Here is an 18,982-nt window from a genome sequence, read left to right as displayed (position 1 = left end):
CGAAAGAACCAAAAAGTATGGATCCTTGCAGTCACGAAAACTTCAAATCTAGAAAGGGACCAATTTCTCAATTTGACAACCACTGTTAACTTCCCAAGATTCTGACAATGAGTCAGGTACTTTAACCATATTGCCACCTGGCTGGATATCACAGTAGCACACTGCACAATGCACATTACTTTATTTCTAAGTACTGTATCACTAAGCTGGCATTCCGCAATGGTTATCATATCAAATAATATTCTTGACTCGAGAAATAGATAATTAAAAAACAAGTGAAATGTTTGACCAGTTTGACCTGGGTCCACTATCCAATTCCCCCAGTGAAAATGATAGTTGAGGCAGTTTCCATACAACGGCTGCTCACCTGGGCAAGGCAGATGGAGGTGGTGGCGGCAGGGCAATGAATCGTGGGCGTGAGGTGAGTATCACCTCTCCATTGCTCGCCTCCGTCACGATGTTGGCAAGGGTGTTCTCCAGGACTAACTCCAACAAGTTACGCAACTCCGGCAATCTATAGTACATCACCAAAAGTCCAGACACATACCCACCCAAAGAATACACAAGGGGCAAGGCTGCAATGCATATGCTAAAGTGTCAAACTGTTCAGACAATTGTAGGGCAGCACTAATCTCTATTTCCACTGCCATTCAAATCCCAATACTGTATTTTTTATTGAAAGGACAATAATTGCCACCACCCTACTGAACTAGATATAGCATGTGGATCATAAGGATATTATGTGCACTGTACCCCCTAAAATGTGCACAAATCAAAATATCTATTCATCTACCTTCCAACTACAGTTTTGCCTTAGGTCAGTGAGGATGTGCTTACAATAGATATGTGGTGAGTAGTGTGTTGTAGCAGTTTTTTATGCTCTACTATGGTCAAGGTAGCCGAGGTTTAATTCCTGTTTACACACAACAACAGTTATGGCCTGGGCCCCTCGATGATGACTGGGCCTTAGCATTAACATATATATTTTTGGGTCTTTCGGTAAAGTCATGTAGATAGGTTAAAAGAAAAGAAAAAAACTACGACACTTCGATCACAACACAAGTCTTCAGGAAAAGGGGGGTTAGCTTCAAAGGCAAACTGTTTATAAGGGTTTGAAATAGGCATAGCCCAAATGTCAGCAGCCAATGATAATCAAAGGGCTGCCAGGTTGATTGTTGGAAAACCAACCACCATCGGGTTGGCTGCCCACCACTTACATTATCATTGGCTGCTGACATTTGGGATATGCCCATTTCAAACCCTTATTAACAGTTTGCCTTGGAAGCTAACCCCCCTTTTCCCGAAGACCACCGCTGGTGTTGCGATCGAAACGTCGTAGTTTTTTGGATATTTTTTGTTATTTTCTTTGAACCTATCTATGTGACTTTACCAAAAGACCCAAGAATATGAATTCCTGCAGTCACGAAAGCTTTAAGTCAAGATTTAGCATTAACATATTATGCAATTTGTCATTTGGGTGACAAAGGCAGTTGACAAGGTGTTGGCCAGACCTTAATAGCTTTCCACTAACAGCACTGGCTCCTGCAGTATAAAGATAAATGGGGTCAACCTTACCTCACCCTGCTGGTCTCAATCAAATGGGGTCAGCAGAGTGAGGTTATGTTAGTTTAAAATATCCATTATGCTGAGGAGAGCAACGCTGAGGGTAAGGCAAATGGCAAACATGCCTAGTTTAAACACTGGATTGTTATACAGAACAGCCCTCTGGAAATTGTGAGGACCTGAAAAAATAGGATTTCGTAATGCCCAAGTGCTTGCAAAACAAACTATCCAAATAGCAGTCACATGGAAAACCTAATAATGTTACAATTACTATTAAAGCGACCTCAACTGTAAAATGCATAACGCTATCTCTTGTGATACTGAATTGGTTTCGAAATGCAAGCTACTGGTTGAAGAGTTTATACAGAGGGGAAGTATCTCCTCACCTTTTTAGTTGATCCTTCCACAAGACCTCCTTCTCATATGGCTGCTGCAGTGTAATCTTCTCCCTACTTACAAATACATTGCTCTCCATTTCATATTTGTTCCAGTTGTTGCCATTCTGTAAACATCAGCAATACACACACTTACCCTCTGAATTTGTGGGAGGCACAAGAGTATGCATGCCCCCTTAGACCTATAAAATGCCTTAACTAAACTAAATTAAGTTTGAACAAATATTTATATATATTAAAAAACATTACAAATCAACATTTTCTGAGATACACCACTGTTTTATAATATGTACTTATTTGATCACAATCATTTATAAACAGACTATGCACTCTTAATGACACTAAGTTATATTGCATAGTTATGTTGAGTATTGAAAATAGTTGTAAACTAGCACAAAGTCACGTTTGCCATTTAAAACATGAATTGGGAAAACTGGTGATGTTGCAATTCTTAACGACCGGTGCAGATGCTGTCAGCTCAGGGTTAGCGCTGGAAGGACAGATCTCAGTCGCATCCATCCCGCTTATGTTTTCTTCACTGGAGACGTCTGTGTGTTCCTGAGCAATCCGCTGTTGTGTCTCATCCCTGATGCTGAACTGTCTGTAGAATGACACTGGCTCCTTCTCCAGATGTGCCAGAGCCTGGTGGAAGCTCTTATCATCCATCAAGCTTCTGTGGTAAACCCAGTGGCAGACAAGCAACCAGTTAGGAACACGTACATCTCAGTGGATTCTATTTAAAATGGTTTAATCCCAAAGATATTATAGTCGTGCTATTAGCAGGATGCCATGATACAAAGACAGTTTTATGATTAGACTTACCATGTAATTTCAGGGATTACTTTTAATATTTCCTGCAACCTAAGGTATATTTACAATTGTGTACAGTACTCTATTGTGTGAACGTAAATTTGTAAACATGAGTTTTTGCTGTACACTAAAAACATTTTCTCTGGCCCTTACTTGAGCAGGTTGGACAGCACAAGAGGCAGAAGCTCTCTCTGCTCATCTGTAAGGGGGCTGAAGGCACGCATGTCATCGTTTATGTGGCATTTCGCTCCATCCTTCATGTGACAACCCTCGTCTTTGGCTGCAGGATGGCGCAAGCAACCACCACTGTCAGAAATCCTGACAAAAAAATCAACACCGGACAGAGATAAAAGGAAACGCATGTGCTGGTCACTTCTCATGTGCTTCAAAGTTAAGCAGATACCATTTTGCTTGTATTTAACATTTCCAGATTTTCATATAGGAATGTAGTTCATATTAAACTCATTCACATACCCATGAAAAACACAGGAATAAATCAATTGTGATTCAAAAAATAGTACCATTTATATTATTTTCGTAACTTTTCAAACCCCAACAATTCAATACATTCCCACTAATATTTCTGTCTCATTTGTACTCTCCATCTTACGTGTATTGTCCCTGTGATTTGTACTGTCTGTCTCGATTGTTGTTTTCATCTCATTTGTACCATTTATAATATTGTAATCTAGTTAGTAATGAACAGATGGAATTTTTAGGGGTGTAATTATGCATCGATTCATTGATTGATACTGATTGTTACACTTATGATAAACACAATCATAGTGCATGTGAGAATAGAGTATTTTGATTCCTATGTGGTTATTGTAATGGGTTCCTGTTAACCCTTGCATTTACGAGATGATACAGTATTCATTACAATGTTTTAAAAAGAATCAATTGTGTTTGATCACATCACAACCCTAAATTGTGACAATTCATCGCACACAAATAAAAACAAATTCCGGCGATTGATTTGTTACAGGAATATCAATTACACATAGTTTGTACAATTTCCTGTTGATATCAAATTGAGAAAACCTACCTCGATATGTGTACAGCAGGCATGAGCTGTGAGAATTGTGCTTCGAAGGATTGGATCGAGTGGGTCCGGATCGACACACCCAGGTGTAAAAGCTGAGGCCTGGGAAGCTCTGGCTGGGTAATTTCCTCTCGCTCCTTCCGATAGCTTCTCCTCTGACGCCGCTGGCTCCTGGTGCCTGAGTTCTCCCCGTTCTCTTCTGCACCAATTGGAGGCAGTGCCTGCAAGGGGAGATTAAGCACAGCCAAAGCAGTCATTCAAGGACACTTTCCGCAACATAGAACACTATACCTCGGAGTATTCAAACTAATGGTTTAGCAACTGTGTGTGTGGATGTCGCCGTTCAGTCTTTCATAATCACTTTGTGTTGGTATGTTATACAGTAATGTCAGTTAATTATCCATAAAATCCTCACAGTCTTGAAACTTTTTTAATGAGGATGTTATATTGAGATGTTTGGGCAATGCCATTAATTAGTGTTAACAAATTGAGATAAATTGGTGCTATAACACAACATGTAGTTTCCGTACAAACCTTGTACTTGTTCAGATGCTTACTGGAGCCACTCAACACTGGTGATTGATGGTTTGCCAACTTCTCTGGAGCCTGTGAACAACATTTAAATAAACGTGTGATGCACTGCACTAGACTATATATGCATTTACACTAGACTATATATGTATTTCATATCAATCTCACTATAGGCTGCATATTCAAGTGGTTATTAGGTTTCCAATTGAGCTATTATGCACCAATGGTTGAATATCCATTGCTGTCACCCAGTATAAAAATGTATTTCAAAAGAAAATAGGTTAGAAAGTGGACGTAAACATCCTGACAACCAACTACATATACAAAGGTATATAACGTCTGTTATTTGGCCAAGTCTATAGGCCGAATAACAGATTGTGACCGAACACAAGTGGAGCATGATGCAGTTCTTCAGGAACTGCTGATGGGTTTTTTCAAAATGCATAATGGCTGTGTGATTTTTGTACCCAGTTTTGCGTGTTGCTTGAAAGTCGGTATCTCGTTGGTGTGCTCCACTCATAAGAGTGCATCCATTCCCGCGTTGCCAAGTATGACCATTTCCCTTATCAATCACTGTTCACATTTTCTGTTTACGATGCTAAACCATGAGGTGTGACCATTTATATTAACTCTCAAGGTCATTTATGAATATATTTTCCTCGTAAATGTGTTACAATGATGTCACCTGGGAGGCTGTGGATGTTGGAGCAGCCGGTGGAAGGAGGTCGTGCTCAGTAATGGTAAACTCGACCTCCTGCCGCTTATACTCAGCGTCCATCTTAGCCTGTTGTGATGTAAATGCCTGGAACTCCATCATGTCAATTACCTGATCCCACAAAACACACATTTAGCCTCGCACACTGTAGAAGCAAGTGCTGGTAGTGGGTACTTATTAAGGTCAACATGCATATAAGGCTGAATTGCTTCTATATATGTTGACATGCTGCTGAAAGTACACATTTTTATCTGAGTTGCTGGCCTGGAGGTATATTTAAGTGCTTATCCCACAATCAGAATGTTGCGAGTTCTCAACGGTTCTATGGTCAACTCATGCAATCATCTTTCAGAAATTAATAAAATAAGTACCACTTTGTAAGAAGTAAACAGCCCTATCCCATAGAGTGAATGGCTCCTGTCATGGTCTCCATTGGAGATGAGAGCTATTGATCCAATTCCCATATTGGCAATGCTCTATTCCTTTATGTCTGAATCATCAAGGCAATGAGCTTTGTCTATTTCACAAACAATTCTACCTTGCCCTTGTTTACTTTGTAAGCCACTGTGAGAAGAAACCAAAGTGTACAATTAGGGCACGACCGTACCTCGCATACAAGGTCGAGATCATATAAAATAGGTTGACCAAGGGCTCTGAGAGTGAGCTTGCAGAGCACACTTCCTCCTGGGTGCAGCGTACCTTCCTTGGGCTCTAAGTTCAGCACCTGTTGAGAGACAGACATACCACGCTTGTTGACATGCACATAGGCACTCACCCTCTCGTGCCGTCCTATTTTCAGAGCGTTGGTGGCATGCAGCATCCTCCTTCCACATCTCTCGAAAATGAATTACCCATCCTGTTCATGTTTTTTTTTTTTAACCAGCATTTTGATTATCTTAGGATAATTAAATACATACTAAATGGCAAATGTATAAATTTTCACTGATTGTTTATTTGTTTAGTACAATATGCATATCTAACCATGTGACACTATGGGTAGAGCACTTGGCTCACAATCAGAAGGTTGAGTTTACAACCTGGGTGGGGATTGAACTCAGTACACTATCCCTTGATGACAGTACCAACTTAGTTAAAGTTAATAGGTGTCCTGTAGAAAAATTATCCATGTCCATTAGAATGTGGACTTTCCACCAATAGCTGTGGACCATCAACAGAGATGAGCACCACTCAATATTTGAATACTCGGACACTAATCTAACTTTCACTTGATAATACCAGGCTGGTGTTCTGGCACAGCGAACAAAGTATACTATTTCTAAATTATTTCTTAAGTAAGAAATAATTATGAACAAGACTAAAAGTTGACCGAGCTTAAATGTTCTCATTATGTGATGAATAATCATCCTTTTCTTCAGTGTACCGAAATTAGGTATTCAGTGATAAACTGCAGAAAATTATAACAAAACGTTTATTATTTTGATGTTTACCTATAATCACTCGAGAAGTACTGTATACGATTAGTATTTATTGTATTTGATTTTAATTTCCTTGTCAAACTTGACATGACTGTACAGTCGTTGTATTAACTTAATGTCATTAAACTCAGGTCGTTGGGTTCATAGTGCACCCAAAAACAAACATATAATTATGATAAGTAATATGAATGTCTACTTGTTGCTTTGGGTTGTCCCTCTCACGAACTATCCTGCCAAAGTACATGTGCCAATCTGTCTGGGTGACCATATACATGCCTCACCTCAGTGTCCACGTGTGAAGGATGACGCCAGATGAAGAACACTGCCCTATCCTTGGATGTATTGCTCAGGAATAAAATTCGGGTGGACTTGCTGTACACGGGCAGTTCCCCAAAGCTAAGCTGCTCCACAGACAGGTGTGACAGCTGCACGAGACACAGGTATAATGCACAAAGCGGCACTGTGATGTCACTCAGTGTAATTACATCACACATGTATGTAGTCTATGGACAAATGACTTGCTGTATTGGGCTATGATGTGTTCAGGAACGCAAGCAATCTCAAAATTCAAGTGCGATTAATATTGTGATGTATTAACACAATACCTATCGCGACCAAATATATTGCTTCCAATACTAGGTGGGTATCAATCAAGAAGAAATTAAATAGGTTTTGTATGTTGCCAGAAAGTCAAATGACTGAAACACATCACAACTCCCATAACACCACAATGTCTGACACATACAATTGTCATGGTTTTATTTTCATTATAGTTTCATATTAATAGTCTATTAAAAAGCAAGTAGACGGATATACGTGATTACTGCCCACATACTACTGGTGAAATATAATAATTTATTTCACAATTTACATGTATAAAGCACTCTTAGACAATCGTTCTCATGGCGCATATATAATAAACCAAATTATGAAATAGTACACAGATCACCAGACTAAGACACAGTTAGGATTTGTAGAATTCAATATTATTGCCTATGGCTCATGACATACTGAGGAATTCATATTTTTATGATAAAATGTTGAAGCTCAACACTTATAAAGCCAGCATGAAAAGTGACAACCATAGAAATAAACCGAGTTAGAAATGTCATGGAAGATGGGGCCACCTACATCGGTGGAAAATGACAGAGAATTCACGTTACAACTGTGAACACCAAAGACAAACTATGGACCACATAGTCCGACACTGCCCTCTTAGACCATTCAAGGGCAATGGCACAAACATCACCAACACTTCTCCGGCAGCCTGTCAAATGGCTAAATAATCTCTACATTAACATATTACCACTGGTGATCACACTGGTTAACCATATGAAATAACGTCAAACCTGTACTATCCTCTGAATTGAATATGAAGTCAATTTTAGAGGACTCCTACTCAAACTAGCTGTTCTATACCGTGTAGCATTCATCTCCTTTTGTGGTCCTAAACTAATGGAGGACATTCCTAATTGCTATGGTGGAGGCATAGCTCTTAAAGGGACAACTGTTGAATTTGCACAAAGTGGTACGGAGCCGTCCATAAATGACGTCACGCGATTTTGGACGATTTTTGACCCCCCCCCCCTTGTCACACGGCGTCACAAAAAGTCAGACCCCCCCCCCCTCAAATATGACGTCACAAAGCTCTGCCCCCCCCCCCCAAAACCATATTTACATTTTGAAAATAAAATATGCTTCAAATCGCTTTAAACTATTGTCATTGTAGTGCGTATTTAATGTGGTGCTGCACTCTGATGTTGTAGGAGTGTTGTTATAACAATTAGTGTTGTTATCACAATTCTATATTCATTTAAAAGTTGCACATTTTGATGTGACAGTCACATTTCTCAACCCCCCCCTTGTCACACATCGTCACAAATGTCTGACCCCCCCCCGCCCAGGTGCGTGGCGTCATTTATGGACGGCTCATACTCACTTATTGGCCCCGATGGGACGATCGTCTAATTTGATCCCTCAATGGGATTTTCAACTTGCAACCTTCCAATTGTGAGTTCACAAATCTGATCGGAATGCTACTTGGCCAAGTTACATTACATTTAAGTTTATAGGAAATTTCCAACTTAAACGCTGTTCCAATGTATTGATAATTCTAAGAGTAGTAGGATAAATGTTTCATGGCAGCCTCCACAACATGCATTTCATGTGCTAGTCCTGAAAGTATTCAGTTTCATCACATTAAATAGATGAAATGAACAAAATATCAATGGATAGTGTATTTTCAAATGATGCTTTCAATGAGCAATTGCAAAAAGGGATTACTAGGCATACGGCCAACAAGAGTTGCATTCACCACCCATGACAGATTGCTACATGGAATGGATTGCTAAGCATACAAATAAAAGCAAAAATCATAACTACTTTAATACGACTGAAAGGAAACCTTTTGTCTTACTGCAAGCTATTTAATGGTACTGTTGAATTATAATGGGTTAAATTACAAAGTAACTGGAAGATGTGGAGCACATTCATTGTATAAAGTATGCACCGTGTCTGACAGCACGAATAAACGGCTGTTATTTACTGAGCCGTACCATATTTCAATGTACCATGTTGTACTACAGCATTTGTCACTGCATTTTAGAGAAATACATATTATAATATGAATACAGCAAGTACCATACTGATAATAATGATTGCTGTACATTGTTTAAATCTTTGCAGTGTTTAGAGCTAGTTCTATTTTCACCGTGTAAGATTATAAAGCTTGCAAGCCTCACTATGGTCATCTTTATATAGCAAGTTTTATAACTGGGGTTCTAAACCCCTTAACCAATATCAAAATAATTTCAAACTTCAGCGCTAGTTATAGCCAGACCAGTAGTGGGGAGTAAAAAGGTGTTGGCTTACAGATGCAGTCTTTTTGGAGCCCTTAGGCTGAATTTATCACAAAATAATAGCGACAAACTCCAGGTTTGGTACTTCTGTACTATGCCCTATCATGCCACAATCTTGGGGGCAATTTCATCCTCTGCTGAGCCGTAATCTGCCGTGCTTCTCTACACTCTCCGCTGCTGTGCTGGCCATTGTACGGACCTGTAAGGGTAAGTGTGGGAAGGGTGCAGCAGATGGTAGCAGCTGGGTCAACGAGTTCACCCAGTTTAGGTGAGTGTTGTCCGTCTGCTCCTCGTCAAATCCCACACCGCGGAATGTGACCAGTGACGACTCTCCATGCAGGACGTGTATTGGCACGTCCACCTGCATGATGGGGCAGGCGCATCACAATCAGGACCGAGCGAGAGCGTATGACCTCTACTCTAAATAATATAGAAAACTGTGGTGTAATTGCTCTTACACTATTTGTAATTAATTTGATTTGCAAGTTTTGTTGATTATCATATTCCGATTGTGACATTTATAAAATGTAATCAAGAGAGGAAATGTCTTGTAATCACAGCAAGCAGTGCATCACCTTGTGTCAGAAACCACCACCATAAAATGAATTAACATAACTGCTTCAGTAGATATCTTACTTGAACAGGCTTCTTTAGCCACATTGCCATAAAACCTATGATCTTTAAGTAAAAATAGGCTAATTAATGACATAGCTGATAAAGTTGGAAGCTGTTTTTAAGGCATGCAATGCTGTTGGGCACCAGGAAAAGGGGGAGGTAAGGGATAAGGTGCAATTGGAATAGCATGCAGTGGTCAATAACCAAGAGGAAAACCTTCAGCCAGATGGTGGGGCACTTTTAAGAGCAGACCTTGGAGGTCTGGTGTTAACAGCATCAGTTGCAAATATACGGCAGATGGCAGCGTTACGTATGTGCATGGTGTTATAGGCACTGGCTGTTATTGCTTCTTAAACATTGAACTTCTTTCATTCTTAAATGATACCAGGGAAATTCCTGTAAATATGTTGATTCTCCTATGGGTAATTCTCATGTTAAAATCTTCATTCACTCGAAATTGTTTAAAACGACGCTAACATGTCTCGAATATAAATCTCTGAGATTATGGAACTGTTGGAATAGCAAGCGTTTTCTAAGTGGATTTGCTAAAAGATCATTGAAACATTATATACATTTATTGGAATAGAATTCCACAAATTTTCATCACAAAATCATCGGGGTTTCTATTAATAATTCCTACATTGTCATTCTATTAATGTAAATGTATATTCCTGCATTTCCTTCGTCCAAATAATCCACATGAATTTCACAGGGTCATTCGTGGACTACCATTCCTTGTAATCACGGCTAAATATGACATTTGGCAGTTTCCCCAAAAATACTCACATGTTACACTCATGAAATTCGAAACGTTATTCAACTCCAATAATCAGATTAAGATTCTGTGTGAGAGATGATGGGAATTACCCAGCACGACTTCTGAATGTTTTCTGTCATGGCAGCAAGTTACAACACAGCAGTGAAGGGTGTGAGCAGCACCACAGTTAAGATCACCGTGTATGTTTTGGCCTCTAAGGGACAGAAGAGCCAGAGGGTGTGTGCCGTTTCCCCAGGCGCGATGTTCCCCTCGGGGGTGAGACACTCCAGAACGCTGTGCGAGTAGCTCTCGTCACAGACCACTCGCAGGGAGTCCTGCTGCACCAAGAAGCTCACGGGCATCGCTCCACCATTGTACAGGTCAAACACCTGGCGTACACACACACACACAAAGACAAATATCCCCCGTATAGCCTTAAAAAACCGTTGGGGAAAAGTGCTGTTACGGCAAGCGCTGTTAGCACTTGTCCCAACATTGCCGATGTTTACACAATGCACCAAGTACTCATTTTAAGCTTAGTCCACCTAGGGAAGGCCCAGGACCGGTACAGATACTCGTCACTGGTGTTGGCCATGAGCGGGAATCAAACTCGAGTCGCCGGGTTCGTCGCGCAGCACGCTAACCGCTACGCTACCGCTCCGCACATAAACGACACACACACATACATACAAAAACAAGTGATACAAGCAGAATGGCAACTTCGCCTCTCCAGCAAGTGTTCGGACATTGCATGTGACTAGCGACATGTATTGTCCAAAACTTCTGGAGGCTCCTAGAAGGGGAAAATCTGCCATATGGGGTTTCGCACGAGATGCCATAGACACCTATCCCCTCGGGGCCTCAAGCTTTGGTTTTCTTGCCATGGTTCCTTGATAATTAAATTCAAGGCGGAGCGGTTAAATCACTGGCCACTTGCATTAGTCCAGAGCCCCGAATTACCACTATTTACCCGGGAAAGTCACAATGATTCCAAAAGCTCGTTTTCAGGAGGGTCCTGCATTAGCATGTTTGGCCAACACCAATGTGTTTTTCACGATGGGAGGAAACCAGATAACCCAGAGAAAACCCATGCCAAAGAGGGGGAGAACATATAAACACCACACAAAAAGATGCCTCAGTAAAGAATCTGACACTGGTCCTTTTTGCTGTGAGGCACATATAGTGAGTTCCATAAACACGCTCCCTCATGTAACTAGAGCTTACCTGTATGGGTGGGGTTTGGCATCTCAAAGCCACAGGCAGTAATGTATGCTGGTGGGATGGGTAATGGATGTAGTGTAGATCAGAAGGAACTGTCACTCCCACCAGGTTGAGCTGCAGTACACACAGCATCAAATTAAATATCGTTCGGAATACATTTACATTTCCCATTGAATTACATTGTACAAATACACTATTTGCCGAATAATGCATCACGGAATCTCAATAAAGGTGTTCGTGTGGGTCCTGAATTGCAATGTTTGGTTCATTTCTTAATGAATCTCTAATATCTAGTGGGAATAATCTGGAGCACCCAGAGAAACTCCATGCATAATGCATGTGACAAAATAAAAATACTCAACAATCCATACAAAATAGTCAACAATCAATTTGATTATCTCTGTGAGCTACAAAGCTTGCCTCAATAGCAGTGGATTACAGTTGTGCACTATAACACCTGGCACACTACTATAAATATAACCAGAGCACATGATCAAGCCACATTTACATTCCTTACAGCTAGATAACTCATTTTCAAGTTTCAAATTTTTTTCAAGGTCCATTCATAATACAGTTGTATTACCATTTGTATTGTTTCATAACAAAGTAAAAATAGGTGGATTTAATTTCAGATATAAATAACGATTTTATATCCTCACTTATAAGCTAGCTTAGTCATGTAGAGAATGTCAAGGTTGTCACTACATTAAAACGTAATCACTATGCATATACCATAGCCAGGAATACTTTTTTTTTAAGTGTGGATATACCATACTACATGTTTGTGTTTGGTAGTAACATTTAAATTAATATATAATGACTTAAAGCTTTTGTGACTGCAGAAATTAATACTCTTTGGTTCTTTCGGTAAAGTCACGTAGATAGTAAAATTCTAAAAAAAATCACGACGTTTCGATCGCAACACAAGCAATCGTCTTCGGGTGAAAAAATACGGCAGGTGAACTGCTGAAACATTTACATGCAAAAAACAGATTGATATGCTAATCTCTAGCAGTACAATGGCCGCCTCTTCAGCACCGTAGTCGTGAGGTATGTCAGGCTCTCCGATCTTACATTTACATGCAAATTCCATCTCTAGCCCCGCCCACTTACCCTTGGGTTGCACCCATCTCAAACCGATATAACCTCCTGTTGCAGCAGCTCTTCCGCTATATATCTCCTGCCTCAGCAGTATATTTCTCCTGCCTCAGCAGTTTGCCTACTGTATTTTTTCACCTGAAGACAATCACTTGTGTTGCGATCGAAACGTCGTGATTTTTTATTATTTTTTACATTATTTTTCTATCTACGTGGCTTTACCGAAAGAGCCAAAGAGTATTAATATATGTCTATACAAGTTTAGAGTTATACATGAATTCACCGTAAGTTATTTTTCACAAATATAAGCATATGACAAAAACACAAAGAAGCATAATGTGGTAGAGCGCAGAAAAAAACAGGTGAGACCACAATAACAATTGAGTTGAATTAATACTTACAGGTATGCTCCTGCCATGAGTGACCCTGAACACCACCATCAGCCAGTCTGATGCTGGAAACTCATGCCTAAATAATTGCACATTAAAGAGGAAGCAGATAGCTCTTTAATTAAAATCAAAAATGGAGTCAACATATCGGTGAAATCATAGTTATCTCAGAAGCTCTTACTCAAGGAATAGTGAAGTCAAAGTCAAATATCAAGCAGCTGAAATGAGCATCAGGCAGCCCTTATCTCTGTTTACCCAAAGTCAGTGGTGTAAATTCCACTTCCCCCTCGTAGGGACCAGTCTGTCCTATAGAACAATTACCATTGACTCCAAAACATCCTTTCAATGCCAAAGGGGGCAACGGAATAAGTCGACCCCAGAATGGAATTTGAGCACATGACAGTCCAATTGTGTGTGGAAAGAGTGTTGGAGGCAGTTACCCTCCAACAACAACGGAGGGCAGAGAAGTGATGCTCACAACAACGAGTAGGAGAGCTGGGCGGCTAAAATGCAGCAAGTTTTCACAGTAGCGGGCACAGCTGGTGCATCTTACAGTCATCTAAGTCAGTCAACCCATGGCACCTCGGTCTGTTTCGTGACCTGTCAGCGAGCCTTCGACACTTCACGTGGCCTCAAAATGCACCTGGCCTGGCACGGGTGCCGTAGTGATGTCACCACCACTTCGTGACGAATGGCAGGTATTGGTATTATTGGAAAGAGTCTTCTAACTGCAGCTGCACACCACCAGCGAATGACGGTTTTGCTCAAAAATTGTATTAGTTGAGAAATGCTGCCCTCTGGTGCTAGTGTGTGCACATACGTGCATGTGCATTGGCATACAAGTGAGAATGAGCAGGCGTTGTGAAAAAATATTAAATATTGTTTATGATTGACCAAGCAAGCAATGCACTGAACCAAAGGTCCTGCCAATACATGCTTGGTTGAAGGTCATGAAGTGGTGGCTGGTGGGTAAATATATTAGGTGTGGCATGGAAATCCGCTTTTGTACTGTCAGCTTTGGTAGGGGTGCATTTGCTCTTGGCTGGCATTGCTCCTCCGGACATCAGAAGAATGGTAGTTAGTCATGCAGAACGTCATGCCAGACCATGGACACCTACGTTTACATAGCTTTTGTCAATAGAGAACACGTGGCTCCAACTCTAGAACGCATGACTGCAAGCAACGTCAGCAGTTTCTTATATCAGCAGCTACCACCAGGATAAGAATAACCACGGGCAATCTAGGGATGCCTGAACCACCTACGCGCCGGTGTTGGCAGCTTCAAAATAAACCTAAAAAATGTAGGTCTATTGAGACCAGGCCTAGAACACGAACTGCATCCGTGGTGAAGATAAGATGATGCCTCAACTGTTCCAGTGTCATTTGTTACATGGAGCCATCCACAGCTGACGAGTTCAGGACTGTGACTGACCGTGCAAAGGCCTGTGCCCAAAAATGTGTCGTCAATTGTCTATGTTGGTATGATGGACAGAAAATTATGAGTAGGCGCTTAATACAGCACTTGCTCCTATGGTCTAAAATATAAACACGAGATCTTTGTGCATGTGTGAGGCATGTGGCAAAAGAGTAGTTACGTGCCTGTAGGTGACTGTGACAATTTGCTTAGCCCCTGGCTGGAGTTGGCCTCCTCGAGGGAACACAGTGAATGTCTGGTCTCTCTGGAGACGTGCAATGCGGAGTTCACGGGCATCCAAGTCCATGTGCTCTGCCCACACCTCCAATTCCAGGGAATTCTCATTAGGGAACACCACCGCCCTGCCAGGACACAGAGGCAATAAGAGTCAATCCACACTGGGAGGCTTATTATTCCAGACTATTGCTCTGACATAAACAGCATTATTTTTAAATGACTGTATAAGTTCTGCAGTGTTTATTGCTGAAATGTTTGCATGCTTCACCTATACCTTACTGAGCTGAATATAAATTATTCGCATAGGTTTGTTCCTTTAAGTAACGCATCCTTTAATGATTTTTACATTTAAAATATAGGTTTCCATAGCCGATACTATGATTCCTATTTTCTGGTGGGTTAGGCCACGTCCTGGTTTTATGCATATACTCAAACAAGCATTGGGCAGTTCTCATATAGAATGGTGGTCCTGAGCCTAGAGAATAAACTTTATATTCTTATATCTGGGCATAGTCTTCCATGGGAAATGACTGATGACTTCATACAAAGTTTCATAAACCCTGAAGCGATAATGGACTGAGTCAACCCTTGCCCAGGATTTAAACTCACAACCTCCAAATGGAGAGTTAATACTCAATAACCTACCACACCATCACTTGGCCAAGTGGAATTTACAATATACTGCACTGTAATTAGTTAATACATTTCCACATAAGCAATAAACACCTCACCTATATGTATTCAACTGTCACTGCTTATATAACTAATACCTTGCTAGATAAACAATGTTTATTTAAAAGGTGATTAACATCTATTTTATAACACTCAGACAAGCTGTGAAACTGCAATGGCGTAGAGCGAAATTTACGTTTACATACAATTCCTGATCATCTCATCCCACGACTAAATCTGTCCACCTAATATCCCTTCCCTATTTAACAGCGTCTTATGATAGAATTGTTTTAAGAATTTGTATAAACCCATACATATCGTATCGTGTTGTAGGCAATGAACACCTTAGCTGAGTCAGGTAAATTGTGAGCACTGACCAGTGAGCCTCCACCAGACCAGGGTTTTGCAGGAGCAAGTGTATGACAGAGGGCTCCGCACCAGCCGAGGCTGATCCCAGGTCAAACTGCAGTGGAGGAGGGGTGCGGCAGGGCAGGACAACACGCGGCCTGCACACACATGTAACACGGTGCACACACATGTTAATGCCTGCTCCACAAGTAGACATTTTTCTACATGGTATTCTGCACAACAATGTGATAAAAGTTGTTGTCGGTCAGAACTTGTCAATGGATATATCAGTCATGACTATGATATATCATGTTTGATGTCCTCCTCATGGAGTGACATCACGAGCGATGTGACATCACCTTGTCGTAACTTGATGTTCATTTAGGCTTGCTCAAATATTTCAGACGATTATTAGCATGATTAAATGGCTGGAAAAGGAATCAAGGTTAATTTTGCAATATAATCAGTGCCAATGTATAAAGAGAAGACACCACCTCCCGCTGTCAGGTGCATCCTCGTAGGGTGGCTCCAGGTCCAGGTAAAAGTTGAGTTGCCACAAGTTCATCATGGTCCATAGTTGCATCTTGCTAAGGCCGGCTGCACTGCCTGAGCCACGCACGTTCAGTACTGAGAGAATCGGGCGGGCGCCTTCGGCTGTCACACGGCACAGCTCTCTCACACCCAACGCCAAGCCAGCTGGGCAGTGAGAGCACACACATCACATACAGCTTTCTATTAGAATTGAAACAACCTATTTGACACATGCCACTATATTTGGACCACTTAACCCAAAACATGAAATTCATAGGTTCAAATTCTGATCAGGGGTGGACCAAGCTCACCATCATCACATGGCTCCAATGGTGAACCACCATAAGAATGTGGAACTGGCTTGTGGCCACAAATAGATGCATACTGTTCATGCTCATTTCATTATGTAGACACATTGGAGTTTTTTTAAATACATTTTAATAATGGCATGGGCCGATGCCATGTTAAGCACCCAAGTCATATCCTGTATTCCATAAAATATTATTTTCTACTTGAGTACATTACTATATCAGACCATTGGAAAGGCTGCTCATATTGTGATTGTGAAGTCAGTGATCCAAATTACACATTCTTATGCAGGGGGCCAGTCTTTCCACGGGACAATCTCTATTGACCATCCAAAAAGTGATATTTATATTGACCCTAGAAGGATGCTGAGCCAGTCACCAACCGGAATTTTAACTGGCATACAATTGATACAAACACACAAATACATGTGCATGCTTGCCTGCATGTGTGTGTGTGTACATGTGTTACCATGCTGGGTGACCAACTGATAGCTAACGGTCCAGTGGTAACGTCCGCTGCAAGTAGGCCTTGCCATAGCCTGCACTTGCTTCGAACAGCGAGCTGGAATGATGCTTTCATATTCATTTAGCTCCAATGCTGCAAAACAAACAAAAGACCAGGTGATTAACTCGGATTGGTGGCTCTTACCTCCACTTTATATAAATCACGCATTTCAGATGATACTGTGTCAAGTGTGACAGTAAGTGTGTCAAGTGTGAAAGTAAGCCGGCATTTCGGAAGTGTGCTTGGGGGGCCATGTAGACATCATTGTGTGTGTGTGAAACACCACACTTGTAGAGTTATGAGGTGGACAGTAAATGGCAGAACAAGTCGATTGCTGCTCTATCTGTATGGATATTGATTTGTTGTCCCCTTGTATGCATGTTTTCTCCAAGGACCATCTCTAAACCTTTATAAACAGTTTGCCTTTAAAGGTTAACCCCCCTTTTCCTGATGACGGCCACTTGTGTTGCGATCGAAACGTCGTGGTTTTGTTTTTATTCTTATTTTTATTACTGAAAGAACCAGAATAAGTTAAAATTATAGACTGCCAGTGCGCTCACTCAGGTTAGGAACCATTGCTACAGTCTGCATTATAGACTGCCAGTACACTCACCAAACGTAATAACCAGGCTACAGTCTACATTAGTGTTTTTGTTTTTATTATTTTATTTTCATTATTTTTATTTTCATTCATTTTATTATTTATTATTTTTATATCTACGTGACTTTACCGAAAGAACCAAAGAATATAGACAAAAAGCTCATGTAGGACCTTACTGAAGAACAGTCGAGACTAAATATGGTATTCTTAGGTAGGCCTTGGGTGTGGATAATATCCTTTACTGGTCATGAGTCAGTGGTAAAAAAAATATTTCACATTCGTATGGCAGGACCAGCCTATTCATAGGACCATTATTTTAACAAAGTAGTGCTAATATTAATGACATCGGAGGGGTAATGGTATTTTAACTCATGATCTTCCAATTGTGTCGGCAACTGTTCCACTGCAACACTTGCCATTTAAGTACTGTATGTTAATGTTAGAAAACATTTCAAATGTTGCAATTCACTGTTAATTCTTACTTATTAACATGCCTTACCGGTGGTCTGTGTCATCATGACCTTGTCAGGACCACATGCCTGCAGCTCGTGCTGCTCCACGCTCAGGGTGAAACTGAGGTCACAGTTGCTATCATTGACCAGCGTCAGGTGCCCCAAGGCAGCCGTGCCAACCACTACCACACCGAGGTTCACGTCACTCTCCATAGCCTAGAGAATACATCACAACACTGTACTGAAGTCTCAATTAATATCAAAGTGTCTCTTTGTTTAAATGTTAATTTCCATTGATAGCCCAAATCCAGTGGAGATTTGTTTCTATATATTTAAATAGGTCAGTGTTTCTATTAATCACTGTTGACTCTCCACAAAATTGTAGTAATTTTATCGACCACAGGGAAATGATAGGCTGAATTGACCCCTTACTGAAACTTCAGCTAAGAAGCTGATCTGGAGCTGGGTGCTTTCACACAGCCCC

At 40.8% G+C, this 18,982-nt stretch overlaps 1 protein-coding gene across 4 annotated transcripts in view; it reads right to left on the bottom strand.

Annotated features, from left to right (window-relative positions):
* Window positions 1-18,982, bottom strand: part of CFAP65 (cilia and flagella associated protein 65) — a 35,392-nt gene that overhangs the window by 1,375 nt on the left and 15,035 nt on the right. For 3 of the 4 annotated variants that reach the window (XM_061555245.1, XM_061555246.1, XM_061555243.1), the window contains exons 16-33: window positions 18,546-18,714; window positions 17,410-17,538; window positions 16,596-16,797; window positions 16,131-16,259; window positions 15,030-15,206; window positions 13,443-13,509; window positions 11,947-12,057; window positions 10,920-11,111; window positions 9,550-9,711; window positions 6,774-6,917; window positions 5,664-5,780; window positions 5,027-5,167; window positions 4,345-4,416; window positions 3,814-4,031; window positions 2,922-3,086; window positions 2,415-2,631; window positions 1,950-2,065; window positions 368-514 (exon numbers count right to left, since the gene is read on the bottom strand). In XM_061555245.1, coding sequence (XP_061411229.1) covers window positions 368-514; window positions 1,950-2,065; window positions 2,415-2,631; window positions 2,922-3,086; window positions 3,814-4,031; window positions 4,345-4,416; window positions 5,027-5,167; window positions 5,664-5,780; window positions 6,774-6,917; window positions 9,550-9,711; window positions 10,920-11,111; window positions 11,947-12,057; window positions 13,443-13,509; window positions 15,030-15,206; window positions 16,131-16,259; window positions 16,596-16,797; window positions 17,410-17,538; window positions 18,546-18,714 — 2,675 coding nt within the window. The remainder of the gene's footprint in view (window positions 1-367; window positions 515-1,949; window positions 2,066-2,414; window positions 2,632-2,921; window positions 3,087-3,813; window positions 4,032-4,344; window positions 4,417-5,026; window positions 5,168-5,663; window positions 5,781-6,773; window positions 6,918-9,549; window positions 9,712-10,919; window positions 11,112-11,946; window positions 12,058-13,442; window positions 13,510-15,029; window positions 15,207-16,130; window positions 16,260-16,595; window positions 16,798-17,409; window positions 17,539-18,545; window positions 18,715-18,982) is intronic. The other variant, XM_061555244.1, reaches the window with a different exon arrangement.

This window comes from Lethenteron reissneri, chromosome 20 (genome assembly GCF_015708825.2).
Source record: "Lethenteron reissneri isolate LAM-NWPU_2019-01 chromosome 20, ASM1570882v1, whole genome shotgun sequence".
NCBI classification, from domain to species: Eukaryota; Metazoa; Chordata; class Hyperoartia; order Petromyzontiformes; family Petromyzontidae; genus Lethenteron; species Lethenteron reissneri.
The sequence above is the reverse complement of the archived record's forward strand: the minus strand, read 5'-3'. Positions and strand labels throughout refer to the sequence as shown.